This window comes from Lolium perenne, chromosome 2 (genome assembly GCF_019359855.2).
Source record: "Lolium perenne isolate Kyuss_39 chromosome 2, Kyuss_2.0, whole genome shotgun sequence".
Lineage (NCBI taxonomy): Eukaryota > Viridiplantae > Streptophyta > Magnoliopsida > Poales > Poaceae > Lolium > Lolium perenne.
Genome location: NC_067245.2, coordinates 75195468 through 75216320, shown reverse-complemented (window position 1 = coordinate 75216320; position 20853 = coordinate 75195468). Strand labels below are relative to the sequence as shown.

General features: G+C 49.8%; 1 protein-coding gene across 2 annotated transcripts; it reads right to left on the bottom strand.

Annotated features, from left to right (window-relative positions):
• Positions 1-882: 882 nt before the first annotated feature.
• On the bottom strand, positions 883-4159 carry LOC127332977 (MEIOTIC F-BOX protein MOF). Of its 2 annotated transcripts, none has more exons than XM_051359288.2 (6): positions 3853-4159; positions 2590-3723; positions 1993-2148; positions 1718-1904; positions 1492-1544; positions 883-1146 (listed from the first exon to the last, which is right to left on the bottom strand). In XM_051359288.2, the coding sequence occupies exons 2-5, from the start codon at positions 3607-3609 to the stop codon at positions 1516-1518; spliced, it is 1392 nt and encodes a 463-aa protein (XP_051215248.1). In that variant the 5' UTR covers positions 3610-3723; positions 3853-4159; the 3' UTR covers positions 883-1146; positions 1492-1515. The 2 variants fall into 2 exon arrangements, with proteins under 2 accessions (XP_051215248.1, XP_051215249.1); XM_051359289.2 differs by lacking the exon at positions 883-1146 and adding an exon at positions 1215-1396.
• Positions 4160-20853: the final 16694 nt, after the last annotated feature.

Sequence of the window (20853 nt, the reverse complement as noted above, 5' to 3'; positions counted from 1 at the left end):
CCCATTGCGCATCGAGCTGCGCGTCGAGCTGCGTGTCCACCTGCGTGTCGCCTGCTTGCCCGCTCCGCCTCCGAGCGCAAAACTGGCAGACGAGGCGGCGAGTCTCCGCCATTGCGAACGGAGGGGAGGTCGCGGCAGAGCGGAGAGCGCGAGGGAGCGGCCAAAATTGCTCGCCAGAGTGCGAGGGTTTTTCGCGGCGGAGGGGAGTAGGGTTTCGAAACCGAACTCGCGCTCACTTTTTTAGGGCAGGCCGCCGACTCAGGCGCTGCTCTATGCCGCTTTCGGCCCGAACCCGTAAATCCGCCGGAAAAATTCAGTTCAGGTAGCATTTACCTCTCTTAGAGTTGCTTTTACTTCGTTAGATCAATCCAAAGTTCCATACTTGGCGACGGTAGAAACGGATTGCGAATGATCACTTCCATAACCCATGCTCCACCACCACCACGATCACTTCCTTAATGACAAAGTAGAAACGGTTTACGAATGAGGGAGCATGCTTAATTATGTGTTCACTTTTACAGCCCGAGACAATTTTACTTAGCTCGTATACTAGTTACAACATCTGTCTGATGTTCTGCGAGCGCATCCTTTGCAGAACGTGCTTTCTGTTAAATGTCCCCATGTAATTCAAGCAGCTCATGCAAAAAGGGTTAACCAAATTCAAAAACTTTATGGTCATATACTAGCACTTTAATAGTTTTACCGCTAGGTTTAAGTTATTTGTCCATAGATAGGAGTACTGGACTTTTGCGTGTCCATGGACCAAACATGTCTTCTGTCCGCAGCCTAATGTTTTTGTTAGGAATCCTTATTGCACAGGTACCTAGTGATTAACATGTGTAATCGAATCGAAGGCTGAAGTATGTGGTATTTTGCCGGGACTAAGCAAATTAACCTCCAAACTTTTATAACTAGGATAATAATACCATGGTAACATCATTTTCATAGTACTTGTCTAAGTACGAATTAATGTTGACTATATATAATAATGTTAACTCGTCACACGAGAAAAACAATCTTGACTATTTATGGGTTTCATGTAGCCACACGGCCCACACATGGTTCAGACTTCAGAGATACGCACAAGAAGCATCAGCAGCTCTGTTTAATTCTGCAGCCATGATCTGTGCCGTGTGAGAGGATTATCTGCATGGACGAACATTTTGTCATTAAGATAGCCTTCCGCTGTTCAAAATTCTAAGGTACACAACAAATGATCAGACTTCAGAGATACGCACAAAGGTTGGTCATATAACAGACATTCTTGTCAAATTACATTTCCATAGCATTTGTAGATGTATATTAGTAAAAAAGGGGGAAACTATAACTTTAGAGAACGTGCACTGACAAAGACACCAAATATTTTGACATGTTGGTAGTTTCTTGTTCCTCAAATCTGTGTTAAGTACAAAGTGATGATTTACATCATAAGATAGGACTTGTAATCCTTATAGTCAATAAAAAGCTATGTAATCAGATGTAAGATCTTACCGCCAAAACTGCAGGTTCTACTCATCAGCCCCATCTTAAGGCCAAGGATTTGCCTGGTTGAAGTGTGAGGAAGCGAATAAGTTTACACTTTATAAATTTTGATCAAGCTCCAAAAACAAACTGACTCACATTGCAAATATAACAACATTTTGTGGCTTTAGTGTCATTTAACCAAAATAATAATAATGAAGACTTGTGTGAGATAAGGTAAGAATACATGACTCACAAGTTTGGCTAGTCGGACGGTGATAGACAGATATCTTTTCCATGGCTATGCCATTAGCCACGAAGAAATGTGCTAACACATGAACTCTTTCATCATCCTTGGGACATTTTATCTCGACCGTCGCAAGGTTTTTGCAAACAAACGATCTACCCTCTGGTTTGATATCGTCTTCTATTTCCTCATGATCCTTGTCGCAGAACAAAATGAATGTCATGAAATAGGTAAAAACTAAATTATCACAGCTCAATGTAAATGTAGTATAACAATGCCCATACCACTTTAAGTTTAAGAAAAAGCCTCTCCAGATTTGGAGCATGCTGCAGGAACAAGACTAATGGATGGAAGTCATCAGCCATACACCATTCACCAAGGGTTAACACCTTTAGGTTGCTAAAAATTGGGCACATTTCCATTTCCCTATTCAGAATCAACTTCATATGGTACACAGAAGTGAATTTATTCAGTCCAAGGAAAAGAATAATAACATAGTTAACGTACAAGCAATTAGACATTTGTTTGGAAATGAATGTTTGCTTCTGGTTAAGTTGCTAAGAGGATGATATCGTTAGACTGTAGACATGGTGATAAGGATACATCATTGGAAAAGAAAAATGATAACAAAAATGCTCCTGGCAAGCTATTCATATTACATGCACTTTGGTTATACAATCTTATTATATATTACGATAAAGCTAGAATTATTTCCCATAACTTAGCAGGTCATTTGTTGTGACTATGAGTATGTAACCAGCTGTTGGTATTGGAGTGGAAAAAAATGCCCAAGATGTCCAGTAAAAAGGATTTTGTGAAGTACAATTTTTTTCTGCAAATAAAATAGCCGACAAATATCAGCAACAGATTCATATTTATACCTCTCCGACATCAGCTATCAGCTCCAAACTTGTAGCATTTGAAAGGCTGCGGATAACATTTTGGCCACCTAAAACTTCATCACCATAGAATTCTTCACTCAAATTGCTATCAGCATCACTATCATCATCTGATTCACGGTCACTGCTGCTGTCACACTCAAACACTTCTGGATCGGGTTCAATGTACCTATCTTCAAACTTATCATGCAAGAAAGAGTCCTTAAGCGTGATGGTGGCCGTGGCCAGAGTCCCCATGTTTTCGAATGAGGGAGCATGGTGGTACGGATTGACACAGCGCAGCGATACGAGGTTTGGAGCAGCGATGGAGAGTTCTGTCCTGATCCTGCAGTCGACCATGGTCAAACTGATAAGTGAGGCAGATGATATCTGGGGGCCATCCAAGTGGCACTCCTTGAGCTCCAGGATTTCCAAAGAAGGGCACTGAGAACAGAGCTGCCTTAGTGTCCTGTCGTACAACATTGTACCGGATAGGTGCAGGTGTTTGAGGTGGCGGGAGATGAGGGGCACAGACTCAAGGTCAGATAAGTCATCCTGCCTTGGATGTTTACTAAGCTGGATAAAGCGAGCCCCGCGGTTCATGGCAGCACGGATCCACATGTCGACATCCGTAGAGCAGTAATCCTCCCCGTCCTCATCGTATTTGGGGCTGTACGGGAGCGTAGGAGTACCGTTAAGGTCGGCGGTGGACAGGAGCCGGAGCGTGTGCAACGGCGCAGACACCTCGCGCAGGAGCAAGAAGTGGTTGGCGAACCTGGTGAGGCGCAGAGGGAGCCAGCGGTGACGGTGTTTGCAACAGACCCGGAGGTCGACGTAGGGCGCGGAAGCCCAGAGGTTGCGCCAGCGGCGCGAGAGCACGCAGGTGCGAGCCACCTCCCACGCCCTCAGGAACGACATGACCTTGTGGAGGAGGTCGTCCGGGAGGGCACTGAGACGGTCATGGCCGGCAGCAGTAGCAGCATCTCCCTCGACGGCGTCAACTTTGGTTTTCTTGCGGGACATTTCGTCGAACAGATGGCCCGCGCTATGGCTTTAGATGGTCGCAGCAAATATGGTACGACGAAATTACTCGAAAATTTTGCAGGGGGAGAACGCGATGGGAGGAACGGATCGGACCTACACGAGGATTAGACGAAGTTGCGGTGAGTTCTTATGCTTCAAGTGCAATCCCGCCGATAGCGGCGGCATCTACGTTTGGAATAAATTGTTGCCCCAGAAGTAAATTGCGAGGGAAACGTAGAATACCTTGAGAAAACCACAAATCTCGACTGTGATCTCGCCGAACGTCCAGCCGAATCGGGTAGGGTTACATTGGGGTTGGCGGCGGGGGTCGAAGCAGAGAGAAAAGGCGGAGGTGGCGCGGCTGTTGTAGAGGTCTTCACACGCCACACAGTGATCCAGCTGCCACGACGCCTCAAATCCTCAGACGGAGATTATGGCGGCGGCGGAGTGGCCATCGTGGGCGCAAACGAGTGCGGCGTGGCCAGCGAGGGTCGTGCGTGCGTGCTATTCGGTTGGCCGGTCGGCTGGCTGATCGGTGGAGGAAATTTTGGTTCTGAAATTTTCAACAGGGCCGGCTGATTGGTCACACTAAGGGCATCTCCATGAGCATCTCCAACCCTTCGACCTAAACAGATACGCTAAACCTTCCGTTTTGGAAAAGCCCCAGTTGAACCTGGGTGCACGATGAACCCAGGTTGAAAATGCATTTTCGAAATGTGAAAAAATTCTGAAATAAAAATATCGGGGTACGTATGCATGTTTCATGTGTGCGTAGAAAGTTTTCACGGAGAAACCACTCAGAATCTAAAAAAGATAAAATACGTCACATATATACTGCTATATAGCCCTGTAAATTTTCACTTTTTTGCCGAGCCAAAATAAAATGTTTTTTTAGAACGAAACTAATGTCCAGGGCACATGTTTGAGATCATCTTTGTAATCATTTTGTGTTTCGATTTTTGAAACATGTTTTGAAATCACAAACCCACTTTTGAAAAAGTGGGTTCACATACACCCAAGTTCACAAAAGCCGGTCTCGTTTTGGAAAAGGATATTTAGATGGCCGCGTTGATATCCGGACATCGGCGCGTTCATGTGTTCGTTTGGATCGCACGATACGTCCAACGCGCGAACGCATCGCAATGTTAAAATAAAAAAGAAATAAATATAAAAAGTAAAAAGAGCGGCATGTAGCTCTGCCTCGTGTCGGAGCGCAGCCTGGCGCTCCTCCTCCTCCCGGAGCGCGGCCTGGCACGTCGCCTCCTCTTGCCGGCGCGCCATGGCGAGGAACGCCCACGCCTCGGCCTCGGCGTCCTCCTGGGCCTTCCTGGCCATCTCCTCCAGCGCGGAGGCGCGCAGCGTGGAGGCGAGGTGTGACCATTTGGCCAGCTCCTCGAGGTCGTTCAGCTCGCGGGACGCCGCCAGCGCGGCCTGCAGCTCGGGGTCGTCCTCCTCATGGGGCTGGGGCTGGGCCTGTGACGCTTGCGCTGGCGCCGCCACGGGCTCGTCGAAGTAGAGGCCGCCGGGGCGGCGACCAGCCCGCCTAGCAAGCGTGCGCGCGAGGCCTCGCTGTCGCCGAGGTGAAGCACGTGCGCCGGCGCGCATCGTGCTCCATCTCGAACCACAAGTCCTAGTTGGGACTTGTGTCGCCGTAGACGGGGTCCTCCCGGAGGTCCGCCGGCAGCTGCGCGCGGCGCCGTCGGATACCGGAACCCGATCTAGGCTCAGGTGCCAGCCGTGGGGGAGGTGCACGTCGCCCCACGGTATTGGGATGCCGGTGACGAGGATGTGCATCTATCGCTCTCTCGTCAGATATGTTCTCTGCCGAGTTTTTAATGATGTTCCACCTTTGGATGTACTTTCTCATTGATTCATCCTGCTTTTGTCGCCACGCTCTCAGCTCCTCTAGTGACGCGGGTTTTTTGCAGGTGGATCGGAAATTCTTGACGAACACATCCTCGAAACTGTCCCAGCTGTCGATGGAACCCAGAGGAAGCTTCTTTATCCAAGATCGCGCAGCTCCACTCAGATGTACTTGGATGCTCTGCATGGCTGTTGCTCTGGTTCCTCCTATCAGCTTCACCGTCTCGAGATAATCAACTAGCCAATCCTCTGGATCTTGCAGGCCATCGAATTTTTTGAAGTTATCGGGTAATTTAAACCCTGAAGGAACTCGACTTTTCCGGACCCTCCTTGTAAAGCACGGCAGCCCACACATATCCTCGTCATCTATCTCTGGGGAGTGCCGATGTTCCCTTCTATTTTGTCGTGCTCTGTCCACCCGTGCTTGTGCTGCTGTGTCTCTTGCTCCACTTGTTCTCTCGGGACCTGGTGCTGCTGCAGTAGGTCGTGGACTATTTTGCCTTGCTGACCCTTCGGGTGGCGAAGTTACAAACGCCGTTCCCATGGCTCCGACTCCTGCCATGGCCATATTGTACAATGCCTCTCTTGGATCTCCGGAAGGTGGCTTGGATGCGAGGATGAAGGCTTGCGTCGCCATATACCCAGCTTCCGGTGTCTTAGGGATGATGTTCCCCCTCGTGTCTATCGACATAAAGGACATGTCGAGGTTTTGAACTAGATTTTCTCTGTCAGCCTCGGGTATGTTTTGCAGCCGAGATCTTGCTCTGTTTCGAGCTTCTCTGTGGCTATCTCCCGAGGTTCCTGAATGTCGACTTAACTCCGCCCTTCGCCTGCTTGATGCGGAAGCTGCCTCCCTTCTTCTGTTCAGAGCAGCTGTCTGTTTTTCCAATTCTCTTCCAGCTCTGGCGAGTTTGTATTGGTATGCTTGCAATTCTTCCGTCGTAGCGGCTGTAGCCATTGGTTCTATACCATCCATAGCTCTTGTGGCTCTATCCCATGCTTCTTGTGGAAGTTGAACCCTTAAACGCGGTGTAGGCCCAACATATTTAGTGCCTAGACCTCGCCTAAGGTCAGAGGGATCGACGTATGGATTTCCCAAATCATCGAAAGCCTCTGACGTCTCCTCCTGATCGCGACTCGGTTCTCCGATGGCATAAATCTGATGATATTTTGGATTCTGAACCTTGCTGGGTTTGGTGACACCATCATAGAGATTGGTGAAGACCTTTCCAACGGTAGTGGATCTATCGATGAAGTTGAAGCTGTCGATGCTGCTCGAGTCATCGCTTATATCGGAGTCCGCAGATGACTCAAAGGACATGTCGCTGAAGATCTTGGCGATTTTTTCGCTTGCCCTGGTGCTGATGAAGAGTGGCGATGAAGTCTCCTCATCGCCTGACTCGATTGACGGTGTTGAACTTGAAAAGTCGGGATCGACCGCCGATAATCCCGATGAGATCGGAATTTCGAGACGATACGCTCCTTCTTTCTCGACGCGAAAGTGAAACCTTCCGAACGTCATCTCCATAGGCTCCTCCAGATACGCATATGCATCCAAACGGGAGGGCGGGTGAGAAACAAAATCGACTAGACCAGTTTCGATCTGTTTACCTCTGTCCATCGTGTTGCTTGCAGTTGACGAAGTCGATGATCTTGAACGTGCCATCGAGATCAGATCCTTGATGCCTCTAATCCCCACAGACAGCGCCAATTGACAAGGGATTAACTTATCAATGCCTACAAGTTGTAGACTAGGGTTTTAGTCGGAAGTAGAGGGCAAGTAGATCTCGAAGGTTTCAGCCGAAAAGTGCTCGACGATATGAAAACTAGGGTTTTGTGAGACAATGAATCGATGCCTTCTTTGTCCCTCGACTCCCCCTTATATAGGAGGCAGAGCCGAGGGATTCGTAATACACAAGTTACAGAGTCCGGGAGGGTTTCCAACCCATCCCGCCAGATTACAAGTATTATTTCCTAATACAACTCTAGCTTTCCTTAACAATATCTTGAGCTTCCGATTCTTCTTATTCTTCGAGTCGTGGGCCATCAGTAAACCTCGGGTACCATCTTCGGCAGGCCCATTGGGGATGCCTATGTCAGCCGGCCTCCTAGAACATTTGCGCCACCACTACGGTGACATAGATCCGGTCGCGGATGGGTGCTGGCGGCCCCATGTCGAACGCCGCCGGCGCGGTTCGCTGGCTGCTGCTGGCCTCGTGGTCGTTGGCGAACGGCTTGAACTCTCGCTCTAGGTCCATGGCGGCGCGGAAGGTCGAGCTCGTGCGGCCGGAGTGGAGAGTGGAGACTGGATAGGGACAATCCCCCTCCCCAGTCCACATTTAATAGGACTGGGGCACCGACAGGTGGGCTAGACACGCGAGGATCCCGCGTGCCATCCTCGGCCACGCAAACCTGGCCTAGATTTGGGCCAGGTTTGGGTCGTCCCGGACGCCGCGGCCATCCGCATTTGCGATGCATGGCCGTGTTGGGCCATGGTTTTGTCCGGTTTGACCCATCCGGACGCGTGCGCGCGGGATGGGTCGCCGCATTGGACATGCCCTAAGGGCGGCTATGGTGACACAACATACAATTGTATGGTGTAGTACACACGTCGTTGACATATAACACAAGTGAAATACCGTTCCACTCATATTACATCCCTCAGAGTGGTAATAGAAACATATGCGAGTCCAATGTATGTCTATAGAAGGATACATGAACTGTTTACAGAAGATCAACACAGCCTCCTATTTTACAGTGAGGTAAAACTTCAAATAAAGTTCCAGAAGAATGACTCGTAGTCTAACTTATTGCTAACTCAAGCTTAAGAGCTACTTGGCTTGCTATAGAACTCTAGCTACTTAAGTGCTAGGATTAGGGAAAGGTTCCCTTCTCTTACTAGTCTAAGTTTCCACTCTAGTTGTTGTAGAAGTTGACTTCATTGACTTCTTTGCTTGGATTCTTCATCTTGTTGCAGTTGACTTCTTTGTCTTTGAGTTCTACAGTAGTTTATCTTTCGGTGTCTTGATCTAAGAAGGGGGTTCAAATGGGAGGGAATGAGTACGAGCATACTCAGCAAGTTCATTTTAAGAAATAGGTGTATCATGCACTAGCTACAGCCACAGACCAGAAAGTCATAGGCGAATGCAAGTTTTCGTAAACATTTCTTCAAAAGGTTTATTTTATTCTGAAAACTATGCCCATCAGCCTTCACAGGTTGACCAAAACTTCACGGAGTTCCTTTCCTGCCGCGTTCGTAGTTCCCTTCCCGGAACAGGGAGTGACAGCCACAGTTTGATACCCTCTGCATAGGTGAGTTACTTTTCTCATAAGAGAACTATCCTTGATACCTAACCGAGATGCATGCTCGTCCACACTTCCTTGGTGTGGGGCCAGGTGTAAGATCCAAGCCAATCACTGCCTTCTCTGCGACCCCGCAGACCCACCCTTTTGTAGGTATGTCCTACCCTTTATCTATAGGTAGACTGACCTAGGCATTTGTTCTCACCTATGCCATTAAGGTAGACCGTTCCGAACAATTCATATGCCATGTCCTATACACCATAGATAGACCGACCCGGACAACCCTTACAATCCATCATAGACCTTTAATAAGTCTGCCCTCTCCTATATCTAATGGTAGACCGTTACGGACGACTGTCCTCACCTTTACCAATAGATAGACTGATACATGCAACCCTTATCACTAGTCCGTTGATATGCGAGAGGGAAAAGATACAGCTGACTTCCCCAGAGCCATTATAGATCTTATGGTTAACGCGATATGTACGACGCTAGAATCACTGGATGACATTGGTACTTAGTCCTAGATGAGTAGTACCCTTGCAATGGAACCTCCACCAATCAACACATACCATGGTTCCATTGCCCACCACATAGTCATATTCATAATTGTAAAATAATATTTTGCTTTTAAATGCATGAGTGATAAGTATAGTACTTTGCATATAGTTTGATAAAAATAATCAAATGACATGAGCAAGCGATGAACTTGCCTTTCTTGACTGCAAGATTATGCAGGCAAAAGCTTCGATACGTGAGAACTCCAAATTCTGAAATACCACCATTATCTGGTAAGGACAATGTTTACAGAACTGGCAAAGATGCTATAATGCATAGTATGAGATGCAATCGCCCCGAGCATAACCTAACCCCGATGATTTAGAATGGATGAGTTGTAAAGATTTCTTTAGGGTGTTTTGCACTTTTAGGATGGTTCTCAGACAAGGTTCTTATTAGGGTTGGTGATATTATAGCATAAACAAGTGATATAATGCATCATAACAATCATACACACAAAGAATGGTGGTTGCATAACAAGTCAAGAGTAGTCGTTAGTTTTAAGTTCTACAGGACATGGTTGATGATTACTTATTTTATACTTCAAAATAATAACTTTTAAAGACCATGTTGATTAAGAAATAGTAAGTATTTCAAATAAGAACTATGGGCTTATATGGTGTGATTGACATTTGTACTTCAAAAGAATAACTTTTGAAGAACAGGTTGATTTAAGAAATAATAAGTAGTTTCAATAAGAAGTTATATGGTTTACTTGAGTATATACTTCAAAAGAATAACTTTTGAAGAACATGTTAAATAAGAACAAGAACTACTATAAATAGGATCTATGGGCTGCTAGGGTTTACTATTGGATTCATTTAGTTCTCTAATACGAGCTAGTTGGGTTCTTAAGTTGGATGGGTCTAAATGCAACAAATATTGGCAGGTTTATTACTATGGTTGATTATGGGTATCATAACAAAGGATGGTTATCAAGGTGGTACCATGAGTTAAACCTTAGGGTTTACTATGACTTATTATTTGATTCACTAAGTACTCAATAATGGTTTCCAAACTAGGTGGTTTAATATTTCCTAAATAGGGTTTAGTTGAATAGGAGCATGTGATGTGAATTGCTATTCAAGATTGGTATTATGGTTGATCACCATGGTTCTAATAGGGTATGATGGTTGAGGTTGATTCCAATGGTGTGACACTAAGTATGGTGATAAATGGTGTTAATATGTGGGTAACAAGCTAGGGTTTGCTCTTAAGTGGCACTGATACGTCTCAAACGTATCTATAATTTCTTATGTTTCATGCTAGTTTTATGACAATACTCACATGTTTTATACACACTTTATATCATTTATACGCATTTTCCGGCACTAGCCTATTAACAAGATGCCGAAGCGCCAGTTCCTGTTTTCTGCTGTTTTTGGTTTCAGAAATCCTACACAGGAAATATTGTCGGAATTGGACGAAACAAAAGCCCACGGTCTTATTTTGCACGGATCCTTCCAGAAGTCCGAAGAGGAGACGAAGTGGGGCCACGAGGCACCCACACCATAGGGCGGCACGGCCAAGGAGGGGCCCGCGCCGGCCTATGGGGTGGGGCCCTCGTGCCTCCCCCGACTCTGCCCTTCCGCCTATTTATTCCCTCCATCGCGAAAACCCTATTACCGAGAGCCACGATACGAGAAAACATACTGAGACGCCGCCGCCGCCAATCCCATCTCGGGGGATTCAGGAGATCGCCTCCGGCACCCTGCCGGAGAGGGGAATCATCACCCGGAGGACTCTACATCACCATGGTCGCCTCCGGACTGATGTGTGAGTAGTTCATCCTTGGACTATGGGTCTGCTGTCTACTGTTGGCTTCTTTTCCTGTAGACAGTGTTGGGCCTCCAAGAGCAGAGGTTTGTAGAACAGCAGCAAGTTTTCCCTTAAGTGGATCACCCAAGGTTTTATCGAACTCAGGGAGGAAGAGGTCAAAGATATCCCTCTCAAGCAACCCTGCAATTACGATACAAGAAGTCTCTTGTGTCCCCAACACACCCGATACACTTGTCAGATGTATAGGTGCACTAGTTCGGCGAAGAGATAGTGAAATACAAGTGGTATGAATGAATATGAGTGGTAATAGCAATCTGAATAAAATATGGCAGCGAGTAAACATGCAATGGAACAGTAAATAAATGGTGACCTCCCCGGCAATGGCACCAGAAAATAGCTTGCTGGCGTGCAGTTGACGTGGGAGATAGGAATCTTTGTGGTGTAACTTTTCTATTCGGAAACAAGGCCTAGGGATCATACTTTCACTAGTGGACACTCTCAACATTGATCACATAATAAAACCACTCTACACTCTCTTGTTGGATGATGAACACCATTAATTGTGTAGGGCTACAAGAGCACCTCAATGCCGGAGTTAACAAGCTCCACAACATTCGATGTTTATATTTAAGTAACCTTAGAGTGCATGATAGACCAACGCAATTATACCAAGTACTAACATAGCATGCACACCGTCACCGACAGACTATGAAAGGAGGAATAGATCACATCAATACTATCATAGTAATAGTTAACTCCATAATCTACAAGAGATTACAATCATAAACTACGCCAAGTACTACATGATGCACACACTGTCACCATTACATCATGGAGGAGGAATAGAGTACTTTAATAACATCACTAGAGTAGCACATAGATTAATAGTGATACAAAGCTCATCATATGAATCTCAATCATGTAAGGCAGCTCATGAGATCATTGTATTGAAGTACATGGGAGAGTGATTAACCACATAGCTACCGGTACAGCCCTTAGCCTCGATGGAGAACTACTCCCTCCTCATGGGAGACAGCAGTGGTGATGAAGATGGCGGTGGTGTCGATGGAGATGCCTTCCGGGGGCACTTCCCCGTCCCGGCGGCGTGCCGGAACAGAGAATTCTGTCCCCCAGATCTTGGCTTCGCGATGGTGGCGGCTCTGGATGGTTTCTCGTACCGTGGCTTATTCCTCCGAAGTTTTTAGGTCAGGAAGGCTTTTATAGGCGGAGAGTCGGAGTCGGAGGGGCTACGGGGCAGCCACACAACAGGGGGGCGCGCCCCCCTTGGGCCGCGCTGCCGCCATGTGTGGTGGCCCTGTGGCTCTCCTCTGGTCCCTCTCTGGCTCTCTGGAAGCTTCCGGGAAAAATAAGGTTATGGGCGTTGATTTCGTCCAATTCCGAGAATATTTCCTTACTAGGATTTCTGAAACCAAAAACAGCAGAAAACAGGAACTGGCACTTCGGCATCTCGTCAATAGGTTAGTTCCGGAAAACGCATCAAAATGATATAAAGTGTGAACAAAACATGTAGGTATTGTCATAAAACAAGCATGGAACATAAGAAATTATCGATACGTTGGAGACGTATCAGCATCCCCAAGCTTAGTTCCTACTCGTCTTCGAGTAGGTAAACGATAACAAAGATAATTTCTGAAGTGACATGCTACCAACATAATCTTGATCATACTATTACAAAGCATATGAGATGAATGCAGCGATTCAAAGCAATGGTAAAGACAATGAGTAAACAACTGAACCATATAGCAAAGACTTTTCATGAATAGTACATTCAAGACAAGCATCAATAAGTCTTGCATAAGAGTTAACTCATAAAGCAATAAATTCAAAGTAAAGGCATTGGAGCAACACAAAGGAAGATTAAGTTTCAGCGGTTGCTTTCAAATTTTCACATGCATATCTCATGGATAATTGTCAACATAAAGTAAAATAATAAGTGCAATAAGCAAACATGTAAGAATCAATGCACAGTTAACACAAGTGTTTGCTTCTAAGATGGAAGGAAGTAGGTGAACTGACTCAACATAAAAGTAAAAGAATGGCCCTTCGAAGAGGGAAGCAGGGATAAATCATGTGCTAGAGCTTTTCAAGTTTTGAAATCATAAAGAGAGCATAAAAGTAAAGTTTTGAGAGGTGTTTGTTGTTGTCAACGAATGGTAGTGGGCACTCTAACCCCCTTGCCAGAAAGACTTTCGAAGAGCGGCTCCCATGAAATTGTTTATTTTTGGGTGACACTCCTTCCAACCTTTGCTTTCACAAACCATGGCTAACTGAATCCTCGGGTGCCTTCCAACAATCTCATACCATGAAGGAGTGTCTTTTATTTTAGTTTTATTTAGATGACACTCCTCCCCACCTTTGCTTTCTCAAGCCATGGCTAACCGAATCCTCGGGTGCCGTCCAACAATCACATACCATGGAGGAGTGTCTATTTGTAAAATTATGAAAGTTAATTAATTGGGGCTGGGAACCCCATTGCCAGCTCTTTTCAAAATTATTGGATAAGCGGATGAAGCCACTAGTCCATTGGTGAAAGTTGCCCAACAAGATCGAAAGATAAAACACCACATACTTCCTCATGAGCTATAAAACATTGACACAAATAAGAGATAGTAAATTTTGAATTGTTTAAAGATAGCACACGAAGTATTTACTTGGAATGGCAGAAAAATACCATGTAGTAGGTAGGTATGGTGGACACAAATGGCATAGTTTTTGGCTCAAGGATTTTGGATGCACGAGAAGTAATCCCTCTCAATACAAGGCTTAGGCTAGCAAGGTTGTTCGAAGCAAACACAAGTATGAACCAGTACAGCAAAATTTACATAAGAACATATTGCAAGCATCATAAGACTCTACATTGTCTTCCTTGTTGCTCAAACACCTTTACCATAAAATATCTAGACCTTAGAGAGACCAATCATGCAAACCAAATTTTAACAAGCTCTATGTAGTTCTTCATTAATAGGTGCAAAGCATATGATGAAAGAGCTTAAACATGATCTATATGAGCACAACAATTGCCAAGTATCAAATTATTCAAGACATTATACCAATTACCACATGTAGCATTTTCTGTTTCCAACCATATAACAATTAACGAAGCAGTTTCAACCTTCACCATGAACATTAAAAGCTAAGAACACATGTGTTCATATGAACCAGCGGAGCGTGTCTCTCTCCCACACAAGCATTTATTCAGAGAATGAAAATAAAAAAATGAAAATAAAAGCACACAGACGCTCCAAGTAAAGTACATAAGATGTGACGGAATAAAAATATAGTTTCAATAGAAGAAACCTGATAAATTGTTGATGAAGAAGGGGATGCCTTGGGCATCCCCAAGCTTAGATGCTTGAGTCTTCTTGAAATATGTAGGGATGAACCACCGGGGCATCCCCAAGCTTAGACTTTTCACTCTTCTTAATCATATATCATCCTCCTCTCTTGACCCTTGAAAACTTCCTCCACACCAAACTCGAAACAAACTCATTAGAGGGTTAGTGCATAATAAAAATTCACATGTTCAGAGGTGACACAATCATTCTTAACACTTCTGGAAATTGCCCAAAGCTACTGGAAGTTAATGGAACAAATAAATCCATTCAACACAACAAAAGAGGCAATGCGAAATAAAAGGCAGAATCTATCAAAACAGAACAGTCCGTAAAGACGAATTTTTCAGAGGCACTGTACTTGCTCAGATGAAAATGCTCAAATTGAATTAAAGTTGCGTACATATCTGAGGATCACTCACGTAAATTGGCAGATTTTTCTGAGTTACCTACAGAGAACCCTGCCCAAATTCGTGACAGACAGAAATCTGTTTCTGCGCAGTAATCCAAATCTAGTATCAACCTTACTATCAAAGACTTTACTTGGCACAACAATGCAATAAAATAAAGATAAGGAGAGGTTGATACAGTAGTAAAAACTTACAAGACTCAAATATAAAACAAAAGTGCTGTAGTAAAATAAAAAACATGGGTTATCTCCCAAGAAGCTCGATGGGGATATGCCCATAGGGGGTGGGTCGCCAGTCCCAGTCGCCATGAAGATAGAGGCTTGGGTGGATCGCCAGTCGCCTAAGCGACTGGGCCCTGAGGCGACTGGGCCGTGATCCCAAGGAGGAGGTCCACACGGCTGGACAAGAAGATTACTTGCGAGAGGGATAGCGGATCCCGGATTAGTAGCAACTGATATGATTCGGAGTTATCTCCATGTAACCCTAGGCCGGGGGTGCTTATATAAACCCCCGAGCTTAAACCCTAGAGGACACCTTACTCGAGATCCAATCTCCCCCTGTAAGCTCTCGGCGTAGCCGCCGACTGAGCCCCCTCATTGTAATTCTCCACTGAGCAATAAAGATCTAGCAGGACGTAGGCCTTTTACTCTCCGGAGGGGCTGAACCTGGGTAAAACCCTTGCGTCTCTTGCACCTCGACCCGTAGATGGCAATGTTCCCTTCCCCTCGCATCAATGAAGTGCTACCCCCTGTAGCATCTGCCGTGGTTACATCCACGACAGTGGCGCCCACCGTGGGGCATGGGACATCAAGCCTTCGAGCTACGGCGAGGCCCTACTCGCCAGTTCGGCGGCCGGTTGCTTCCGGCAGGATGATCGCCACCGGCAATTTCTTCCACATCCAGCCAAGCACCTACCGGCCCGCCTCGTCACCTCTCACACACGCCTGGATGGTGCCGATCGGCTCCATCAACCTCTTCGTTGGGCTCGCCGGCGTCAGCGATCCCTCTGAGCCTCGCCCCAGTCGCTCACACGACCCCTTCGCGCCCGGGCAGCTCCTCACCGCTACTCGCCCGGTCACCGGCGAGGTATACGCGGAGGCTGAGGCGGCCCTGGGAGACGATGCCGAGTCGGCGGTCGTGGCACCGACCGCTAACTCCACCGTTGCCTCGGCAGCCACCGACTCCGCCGACACCGCTCCAGTCGCCGATTCCGCCGACACCATCCCGGCCATCAACTCCATCATCGCTGCGATCGACGCCGACTTCACCGACATCATCGCTACAACGTCGGTTGCGGGATCCACCGCTGCGTCCCCGACTGCCCGCTCCATCGCCACAGCATCGACCAAGGACTCTATCTCCCTGGTCTCCCACCCGAGCGACTTCGAAGGTGGCTTCGAGGACGACTCCATCCTCTCCCTCTTCGGCAGCGATTACGACTCGGACTCTGTCGAGGCCCCGCGTTACCGCTACCCGACCGCAGTCTTCATGGCAGGGGGTGAAGAAGAGATCCCAGTCGACGCCTTCACCACTCCCCTCCCCGCAACCGCCACCGCGACCGAGATCGAGGCGCACCGGGCGGCCCTCGAGGAGCAGAGGAAAAGGAGCTCGCCGAAAGGCAGAAATTCCGCCTCGAGCAAGATGAAGTAAGGGCCGTGTCCCACTATCGTCAGCAGCGAAACCGCCGGCGCATGGAGCGCGCCCGCGCGAGCGACTTTCCCAGCGCACGCCTTAACTTCGACGACCCAGACGGAGAAATCCGGGTCGCCCGAGTCCAAAACCCTGACATCCCGGAAGGAAGTCGGGCTGCTGCAGATAGAGCAGCGCGCGGAGCACCACCGCCACCCCCACCACCACCACCCGAAGTTCCTCGGGCAGAGGTCGACGCCAACGGCCTACCACTGCACTCGTCTCCAGCCGACAACGTGGCAGCTGCGCAGGCCGTCCTCGCAAGAATCCCCGAAACGGAGACGGCGCGATCCTCGTCCAGCACGCCAAGGCTTTGGTAGCCAAGGCATTGGAGCAGCAGCACGCCGCAGCCGACTCGCAGGGGCGACTCTATTCGCGCACATCCGCCAGTCGCGCGGCGTCGTCAGACGCGGCAAACCGCGCAATCGTCAACGCCAACAACGGCCCGCCGCCAGCACCACGCGCGGCCCACTCGTCTAACAACCGAGTCGAGCCGCGCCCCGCGCGGGTGATGGTCGCCGCTAACGGGCAGCCAGGCGACGCCCGAACCCACATCGTCAACGACCAAGAATGGCGGGCGCGCAATCGATTGAACGACCGCCACGCCGATGAAGCCCCGCGCCAGAGCGCGTTCACCCGAATCGGCCCCGCTTGCTTCGGGCCGATGATTAGAGGCGAGCCGTACCTGTGGGGTTCAAAGGACCCCGCGACATCGAGAAGTACGATACAAGCATTGACCCCACTGTGCGGATCGACTCGTACGCCATGGCAATGGGGATCCAGGGCCACTCCGAGTTACTCGCAGCGATACCTGCCCCTCATGATGGACGGCGTCAATCGCCATTGGTTCAACACCCTCACCGTCAACAGCATCGACTCCTGGGAAGAAGCCCGCGCCGCGTTCATCCAGCACTTCGCCAGCGCATACACCCGTGCCACAACCATAGAAGACCTAGATCGCTGCGTCCAAGGCCCGCGCGAGTCGACCCGCCGGTGGGTGCAGCGCTGGCAGGACATGTGGACGACCTCCAGCGGCATCAGCACGGACACGGCAATCCATCGCTTCCGACGCTGCTGCCGGTACGAACCACTAAGCGCCAAGCTCCGTCGCGTCGCAGGGACAATATCTCAATCTCCGAGCTCTTCGACATCGCCACCCGCTACGCCGATGAAGACCCTACAGTCGACTCGGACGACGAGTACGGTCAACGACGCAATCGCCGCCCTGCGCACACGGAGCCTCGGCGTGGCGACTACCGTTTCGCCGGCCGGTCCAACAACGGCAAGCGCCGCGGAGAGGGAGGACACAACGAGCTAGTTGCTACCACCGATTACGAGCAGCGCGAGCCAAAATCGTTCGGCGCGACACTCGTCCACCTCGGGAGGATCGGCCTCAGCCCAAGCGCTTCGACGCCCGCAGCCTCCTAGACGCACCATGCATCTATCACAGCAAGGTGGTGAAGCCCGCCAACCACTCGAGGTGCAATTGCTACTCCCTGAAGCAGATAGAAAGAGCTCGCCGCGCCAAGGAAAACGACGGCGGCAACCAGCACAAGGAGCGCGCCAAGGACCAAGACCAGCACAAGGGAGAGGGCTTCGGTCGCAGCGCCGGCTCGCTCCACACCTTCACCGGGGTCGGCGACAGGCGGGACAGGAAGGTCCTCGCAAGGGCAGTGGCGGTACACGCAGTCATACTTTCCGACGTACCCCGGTGGCTCAACTGGTCCGAGCAAAGCATCACCTGGAGCCGCGAAGATCACGCCCCCCGCATCGAGTACCCCGGGCGAGTGGCGCTAGTCGTCAGGCCCAAGGTCGCCGACTACTGGCTACCAAAAACCCTGATGGACGGGGGAAGCTCCATCAACATCATGTACTACGACACCTTCCAGCGGCTTGGCCTGCCGGACTCACGCCTTGAGAACACCAAGGTCACGTTCCACGGCATCGTCCCCGGGCGGAAGGCCTTCCCGATCGGCAAGGTGACGTTGCCAGTCACCTTCGGCACGCCCGTGAACTACCGTACCGAGCGGATAACGTTCGAGGTGGTGAACTTCAAAAGCTCTTACCATTGCGTACTCGGCCGACAAGCGTTCGCCCGCTTCATGGCGACCCCACACTACGCGTACAACATGATGAAGATGCCAGGGCCTCGAGGCGTCATCACCGTCCATGGCGACCCGGAGATGGCATTGGAATGTGAGGACGACAGCGCCAAGCTCGCCGACGCCGTCATCGCCGACGAACAAGACAACTCCGCCGAGCTCGCCAAGTACCCGCCGACCGCAACGACCCCGCCATCTGGAGAAGCCAACCGAGCTCGACTCGTCCGCAGCAACCTTCAAGGCCGCAGCAGGCACCCGCCAAGTAGATCTTGTAGAAAACGATCCAAGTAGGCAAGTTACCATTGGGACGGGCCTGTCCGCCCAATAGGAAAGCGCGCTCATCAAGTTCCTCCGTGAGAATCGAGATATCTTTGCATGGAAACCATCTGACATGCCAGGTGTCCCGAGAGAACTTGCTGAGCACAAATTACATGTCGATCCCACCGCGCGACCCGTTAGGCAGGCAATGCGCCCCGTGGGAGAAGAACGGCGACGCGCAATCGCCGAAGAAGTAAACCGGCTGCTCGCTGCCGGCTTCATCATAGAAATCAAGCACCCGAAATGGCTGGCAAACCCAGTCCTAGTGCTAAAGAAGAACAAGACGTGGCGAATGTGTATCGATTACACAAGCCTCAACAGCGCGTGCCCCAAGGACCCATTCGTCCTACCGCGAATCGACCAGATTATCGACGCGGTCGCCGGGTCCGAGTCGCTATGCTTCCTTGATGCATACTCCGGGTACAATCAAATAAAGATGGCCAAGGAAGACCAAGAGAAGACTGCATTCATCACACCCCTAGGCGCCTACTGCTACACGTCCATGACCTTCGGCCTCAAGAACGCCGGAGCAACGTACCAGCGGTGCATGAACAGCTGCTTAGAAAGCCAGATCGGCCGCAACGTGCATGTCTACATCGACGATGTGGTGGTCAAATCGACTCGACAGACCGACCTCGTCAGCGACCTCGCCGAAACATTCGCCAACTTACGGCGGTACAAGATCAAGCTCAACCCTTTGAAGTGCACCTTCGGGGTTCCATCAGGACAGCTGCTAGGCTACGTCGTCTCCAAGCGAGGCATCGAACCTAACCCGGAGAAGACAGCGGCGGTCATGCGCACCAAGCAGCCAGCATGCCTAGTCGACGCGCAAAAACTCGCCGGTCGAGTCGCCGCCCTCTGTCGCTTCATACCCCGGCTCGGAGACAAGGCCATGCCACTATACCGCTTGCTCAAGAAGTCGGAATCATTCCGGTGGACAGACGAGGCGCAGCGGGCCCTAGAGGAACTCCAGCACGCCCTCTCGAATGCCCCTATCCTCGCGGCCCCGCTGCCAAAAGAAACCATGCTCCTATACGTCGCCGCGTCGAACCGCGCTATAAGTGCAGTCATGGTCGTCGAACGGAAGGAGGAAGGAAGGGAGCAACTGGTACAACGCCCGGTCTACTACATCAGCGAAGCCTTAATCGAATCCAAGCAACGGTATCCACACTACCAGAAGCTGGTGTACGCCGTCCTCAGGGCCCCGGCGGCGGCGGCCCCTTACTTCCACGAGCACCCCATCAAGGTAGTCGCCTCAACACCACTCGCCGAGCATCATCCGCAACCGCGACGCAACTGGCCGGATCGCCAAGTGGGCAGTCGAGCTCGGCGTCCACAACATCACCTACGAGTCACGCCACGCCATCAAATCTCAAGCACTCGCCGACTGGGAAGAGGCCCAGCAGCCAAGCTCCCCCGCGGACCTCAAACATTGGACGTTGCACTTCGACGGTTCTAAAAACCTCGAAGGAGCAGGCGCGGGAGTCGTCCTCACATCACCAAAGGGCGACACAGTGAAGTACGTCCTGCAACTCAGATTCGAGCCATGCACCAACAACATGGCCGAGTACGAGGCGCTCTGCACGGCATGCGAGTCGCAAAGAGATGGGCGCAACACGGCTGCGCTGCGTCGGCGATGCCGACATAGTCGCCCGCCAACCTTCCGGCACCTCCGACGCCACCGCCGCCAAAATGATCGCATACCAACGCGCCGTCGACCCACCCGCCGCTAGCTTCGCCGGTCACGTCGTCGAGTGGGTTGACAGCGCAAGAACGAAGAAGCCGACGCGCTAGCCGAATCGGGTCCAAGCGACTTCAACCTCCTCCGGGCGTCGTCCTGGACATCCTCAGCCACCCCTCGGTGCGCGC